The sequence below is a fragment of the Pelobates fuscus genome, chromosome 11 (assembly GCF_036172605.1).
Source record: "Pelobates fuscus isolate aPelFus1 chromosome 11, aPelFus1.pri, whole genome shotgun sequence".
NCBI classification, from domain to species: Eukaryota; Metazoa; Chordata; class Amphibia; order Anura; family Pelobatidae; genus Pelobates; species Pelobates fuscus.
Window position 1 is genome coordinate 142,471,570 of NC_086327.1, and position 6,000 is coordinate 142,477,569.

Sequence of the window (6,000 nt, forward strand, 5' to 3'; positions counted from 1 at the left end):
AGTGTGTGTTAGTGTAGTGGATGCAGTGTGTGTGTTAGTGTAGTGGATGCAGAGTGTGTGTGTTAGTGTAGTGGATGCAGTGTGTGTGTTAGTGTAGTGGATGCAGTGTGTGTGTTAGTGTAGTGGATGCAGTGTGTGTGTTAGTGTAGTGGATGCAGTGTGTGTGTTAGTGTAGTGGATGCAGTGTGTGTGTTAGTGTAGTGGATGCAGTGTGTGTGTTAGTGTAGTGGATGCAGTGTGTGTGTTAGTGTAGTGGATGCAGTGTGTGTGTTAGTGTAGTGGATGCAGAGTGTGTGTTAGTGTAGTGGATGCAGTGTGTGTGTGTGTGTGTTAGTGTAGTGGATGCAGTGTGTGTGTTAGTGTAGTGGATGCAGTGTGTGTGTTAGTGTAGTGGATGCAGTGTGTGTTAGTGTAGTGGATGCAGAGTGTGTGTTAGTGTAGTGGATGCAGTGTGTGTGTTAGTGTAGTGGATGCAGTGTGTGTGTTAGTGTAGTGGATGCAGAGTGTGTGTTAGTGTAGTGGATGCAGTGTGTGTTAGTGTAGTGGATGCAGTGTGTGTGTTAGTGTAGTGGATGCAGTGTGTGTGTTAGTGTAGTGGATGCAGAGTGTGTGTTAGTGTAGTGGATGCAGAGTGTGTGTTAGTGTAGTGGATGCAGTGTGTGTGTTAGTGTAGTGGATGCAGAGTGTGTGTGTTAGTGTAGTGGATGCAGTGTGTGTGTTAGTGTAGTGGATGCAGAGTGTGTGTTAGTGTAGTGGATGCAGTGTGTGTGTTAGTGTAGTGGATGCAGTGTGTGTGTTAGTGTAGTGGATGCAGAGTGTGTGTTAGTGTAGTGGATGCAGTGTGTGTTAGTGTAGTGGATGCAGTGTGTGTGTTAGTGTAGTGGATGCAGTGTGTGTGTTAGTGTAGTGGATGCAGAGTGTGTGTTAGTGTAGTGGATGCAGTGTGTGTGTTAGTGTAGTGGATGCAGTGTGTGTGTTAGTGTAGTGGATGCAGAGTGTGTGTTAGTGTAGTGGATGCAGAGTGTGTGTTAGTGTAGTGGATGCAGAGTGTGTGTGTTAGTGTAGTGGATGCAGTGTGTGTTAGTGTAGTGGATGCAGTGTGTGTGTTAGTGTAGTGGATGCAGAGTGTGTGTTAGTGTAGTTGATGCAGAGTGTGTGTTAGTGTAGTGGATGCAGTGTGTGTGTTAGTGTAGTGGATGCAGTGTGTGTGTTAGTGTAGTGGATGCAGTGTGTGTTAGTGTAGTGGATGCAGTGTGTGTGTGTTAGTGTAGTGGATGCAGAGTGTGTGTTAGTGTAGTTGATGCAGAGTGTGTTAGTGTAGTGGATGCAGTGTGTGTGTGTTAGTGTAGTGGATGCAGTGTGTGTGTTAGTGTAGTGGATGCAGTGTGTGTTAGTGTAGTGGATGCAGTGTGTGTGTGTTAGTGTAGTGGATGCAGTGTGTGTGTTAGTGTAGTGGATGCAGTGTGTGTGTTAGTGTAGTGGATGCAGTGTGTGTGTTAGTGTAGTGGATGCAGAGTGTGTGTTAGTGTAGTGGATGCAGTGTGTGTTAGTGTAGTGGATGCAGTGTGTGTGTGTTAGTGTAGTGGATGCAGTGTGTGTGTTAGTGTAGTGGATGCAGTGTGTGTTAGTGTAGTGGATGCAGTGTGTGTGTGTTAGTGTAGTGGATGCAGTGTGTGTGTTAGTGTAGTGGATGCAGTGTGTGTGTTAGTGTAGTGGATGCAGTGTGTGTGTTAGTGTAGTGGATGCAGTGTGTGTGTGTTAGTGTAGTGGATGCAGTGTGTGTGTTAGTGTAGTGGATGCAGTGTGTGTGTTAGTGTAGTGGATGCAGAGTGTGTGTTAGTGTAGTGGATGCAGTGTGTGTGTTAGTGTAGTGGATGCAGAGTGTGTGTGTGTTAGTGTAGTGGATGCAGTGTGTGTGTTAGTGTAGTGGATGCAGTGTGTGTGTTAGTGTAGTGGATGCAGTGTGTGTGTTAGTGTAGTGGATGCAGAGTGTGTGTGTTAGTGTAGTGGATGCAGTGTGTGTGTTAGTGTAGTGGATGCAGAGTGTGTGTTAGTGTAGTGGATGCAGAGTGTGTGTTAGTGTAGTGGATGCAGAGTGTGTGTTAGTGTAGTGGATGCAGAGTGTGTGTGTTAGTGTAGTGGATGCAGTGTGTGTGTTAGTGTAGTGGATGCAGAGTGTGTGTTAGTGTAGTGGATGCAGAGTGTGTGTTAGTGTAGTGGATGCAGAGTGTGTGTGTTAGTGTAGTGGATGCAGTGTGTGTGTTAGTGTAGTGGATGCAGAGTGTGTGTTAGTGTAGTGGATGCAGAGTGTGTGTTAGTGTAGTGGATGCAGAGTGTGTGTTAGTGTAGTGGATGCAGAGTGTGTGTGTTAGTGTAGTGGATGCAGAGTGTGTGTTAGTGTAGTGGATGCAGAGTGTGTGTTAGTGTAGTGGATGCAGAGTGTGTGTGTTAGTGTAGTGGATGCAGTGTGTGTGTTAGTGTAGTGGATGCAGAGTGTGTGTTAGTGTAGTGGATGCAGAGTGTGTGTTAGTGTAGTGGATGCAGTGTGTGTGTTAGTGTAGTGGATGCAGTGGGGGGGGGGGGGGAAGGGAGCTGTGGGGGGAGGGGGCGGGGCTGACCTGTTTCTGGTTCTCCTCCGGACTCTCCGCCATTCCCGCTCCGGGTTTTGCCGCCAAGTGACAGACGGCTTCCAGCGAGGGACAAACTAACCGACCGCGAACCGCAATATAACCACGTGATCAACCGAGTCCCACGTGAGCTGGGTGGAGCCACGTGACTATGGGGCGGAGCTAAGGGATCTGGTGAGGGCGGGGCTGGGGGTTAATGCTCTGTGTATAGGGGGGGGTTAATGCTCTGTGTATGGGGGGGGCTGGGGGTTAATGCTCTGTGTATAGGGGGGGGCTGGGGGTTAATGCTCTGTGTATAGGGGGGGCTGGGGGTTAATGCTCTGTGTATAGGGGGGGGCTGGGGGTTAATGCTCTGTGTATAGGGGGGGGCTGGGGGTTAATGCTCTGTGTATAGGGGGGGCTGGGGGTTAATGCTCTGTGTATAGGGGGGGGTTAATGCTCTGTGTATAGGGGGGGCTGGGGGTTAATGCTCTGTGTATAGGGGGGGCTGGGGGTTAATGCTCTGTGTATAGGGGGGGCTGGGGGTTAATGCTCTGTGTATAGGGGGGGCTGGGGGTTAATGCTCTGTGTATAGGGGGGGGGCTGGGGGTTAATGCTCTGTGTATAGGGGGGGCTGGGGGTTAATGCTCTGTGTATAGGGGGGGGTTAATGCTCTGTGTATGGGGGGGGCTGGGGGTTAATGCTCTGTGTATAGGGGGGGGCTGGGGGTTAATGCTCTGTGTATAGGGGGGGGTTAATGCTCTGTGTATAGGGGGGGCTGGGGGTTAATGCTCTGTGTATAGGGGGGGCTGGGGGGGTTAATGCTCTGTGTATAGGGGGGGCTGGGGGGGTTAATGCTCTGTGTATAGAGGGGGCTGGGGGTTAATGCTCTGTGTATAGGGGGGGGCTGGGGGTTAATGCTCTGTGTATAGGGGGGGCTGGGGGTTAATGCTCTGTGTATGGGGGGGGCTGGGGGTTAATGCTCTGTGTATGGGGGGGGCTGGGGGTTAATGCTCTGTGTATAGGGGGGGCTGGGGGTTAATGCTCTGTGTATGGGGGGGGCTGGGGGGGTTAATGCTCTGTGTATAGGGGGGGCTGGGGGTTAATGCTCTGTGTATAGGGGGGGCTGGGGGTTAATGCTCTGTGTATAGGGGGGGCTGGGGGGTTAATGCTCTGTGTATAGGGGGGGCTGGGGGTTAATGCTCTGTGTATAGGGGGGGCTGGGGGTTAATGCTCTGTGTATAGGGGGGGCTGGGGGGTTAATGCTCTGTGTATAGGGGGGGCTGGGGGTTAATGCTCTGTGTATAGGGGGGGCTGGGGGTTAATGCTCTGTGTATAGGGGGGGGCTGGGGGTTAATGCTCTGTGTATAGGGGGGCTGGGGGTTAATGCTCTGTGTATAGGGGGGGCTGGGGGTTAATGCTCTGTGTATAGGGGGGGCTGGGGGTTAATGCTCTGTGTATAGGGGGGGGGCTGGGGGGTAATGCTCTGTGTATAGGGGGGCTGGGGAGTTAATGCTCTGTGTATAGGGGGGCTGGGGGTTAATGCTCTGTGTATAGGGGGGGCTGTGGGTTAATGCTCTGTGTATAGAGGGGGCTGGGGGTTAATGCTCTGTGTATAGGGGGGGCTGGGGGAGTTAATGCTCTGTGTATAGGGGGGCTGGGGGTTAATGCTCTGTGTATAGGGGGGGCTGGGGGTTAATGCTCTGTGTATAGAGGGGGCTGGGGGTTAATGCTCTGTGTATAGGGGGGGCTGGGGGAGTTAATGCTCTGTGTATAGGGGGGCTGGGGGTTAATGCTCTGTGTATAGGGGGGGCTGGGGGTTAATGCTCTGTGTATAGGGGGGCTGGGGGTTAATGCTCTGTGTATAGAGGGGGCTGGGGGTTAATGCTCTGTGTATAGGGGGGCTGGGGGTTAATGCTCTGTGTATAGGGGGGGCTGGGGTTAATGCTCTGTGTATAGGGGGGCTGGGGGTTAATGCTCTGTGTATAGGGGGGGGCTGGGGGTTAATGCTCTGTGTATAGGGGGGGGCTGGGGGTTAATGCTCTGTGTATAGGGGGGGCTGGGGGTTAATGCTCTGTGTATAGGGGGGGCTGGGGGTTAATGCTCTGTGTATAGGGGGGGGCTGGGGGTTAATGCTCTGTGTATAGGGGGGGCTGGGGGTTAATGCTCTGTGTATAGGGGGGGCTGGGGGTTAATGCTCTGTGTATAGGGGAGGTAATGCTCTGTGTATAGGGGGGGCTGGGGGAGGTAATGCTCTGTGTATAGGGGGGGCTGGGGGTTAATGCTCTGTGTATGAGGGGGGAGGCGGTTGAGGTGTTCTGTGTATGATGGGGAGAACGGAGTTCCAAGCTTCAACAAGCCCCAGCCACAACAATGCCAATACCTGTGGATGTGCAGAAATAAAGCACCACCAGATTCTCTCCTCCAAAACCTTTTCAAAAAGCAGAATTGGAAGTAGTGCTGGAGTGACCCTTTTAAGAATTGTAATTTATTGTAAAATTCACCATGTTTCAGCAGCTGTTATATTGCTCTGTGCCATTTCAGAAGGAAACTTAAAAAAAAAACTATAAAAACATATCATTTCACATTAACTCCCAATTCCTCTGATTGCGAGTTTAAATCAGGCGAAAGCTTCAGAACCTTCTTAGACTCGTCACAGGCAGACTCACTTAGCAAAAGCAGGTATGACGTTGTTCTCGAGTTCCAGAAGTAATTGTGGGAAAATACAGGTAATTTGCATACCGATCAGGAAACTAAACCTTATTTATAATTGCAGTCACTCTACAACCCTCCCCCTGTCCTTTTACAAAACCCATACACAACAGGAGCCTGGGGAGGCCACACATTCAAACATTGTCATATCTCCAGAAAAGCTAAAACCACACAATGCCTCCAATCCTGCACGGTTACACTAGTGGGCCAGGGCTTAGTTAAGATATAATGGAAGTTAAAGATATCTGATGAACTCTATACCCAGGTGTAAGGAGCAGGTAGAGGGTTTACAGAATGTCAAGGATTTGATTAGCATTATGCTAATGAGTGCTATAGATTTTACCTGCTTGGTGGGACCCAAACTATTGTAATTACCTTTTTGTAATTGTGTTTAATACAGTAATATAGAATCCATTTATACATATTTTTGCTGGATGTGATTACACTAATAATACATCTCAGTCCACCATCTATACAATAATAGGGTTTTCCTTGAATTGGGAAGGGTAAAGAGTTGCTAGAAGACATTCAAATATTCGGTAAAATTAGTAGTGATGTAAACTTCTCCTGTGAGGCTATTTATCCAGTTTGACTAATTTGGTCTGTTTTCATTTGGAATTGATTTAGGATTACCGTGAAGACTGTAAACATTTTCATAGTGAATAAAGTTGATGGAATGCAA

The 6,000-nt window shown here is 49.6% G+C and overlaps 1 protein-coding gene across 1 annotated transcript in view; it reads right to left on the reverse strand.

The window, feature by feature from the left end:
• CENPS (centromere protein S) overlaps nt 1–2,719 on the reverse strand; it is a 61,646-nt gene extending 58,927 nt beyond the window's left edge. The window contains exon 1 of the mRNA XM_063435687.1: nt 2,619–2,719. Within this exon, the coding sequence (XP_063291757.1) occupies nt 2,619–2,651 (33 nt within the window). The 5' untranslated portion in view covers nt 2,652–2,719. The remainder of the gene's footprint in view (nt 1–2,618) is intronic.
• Between the last annotated feature and the right edge of the window lie 3,281 nt (nt 2,720–6,000).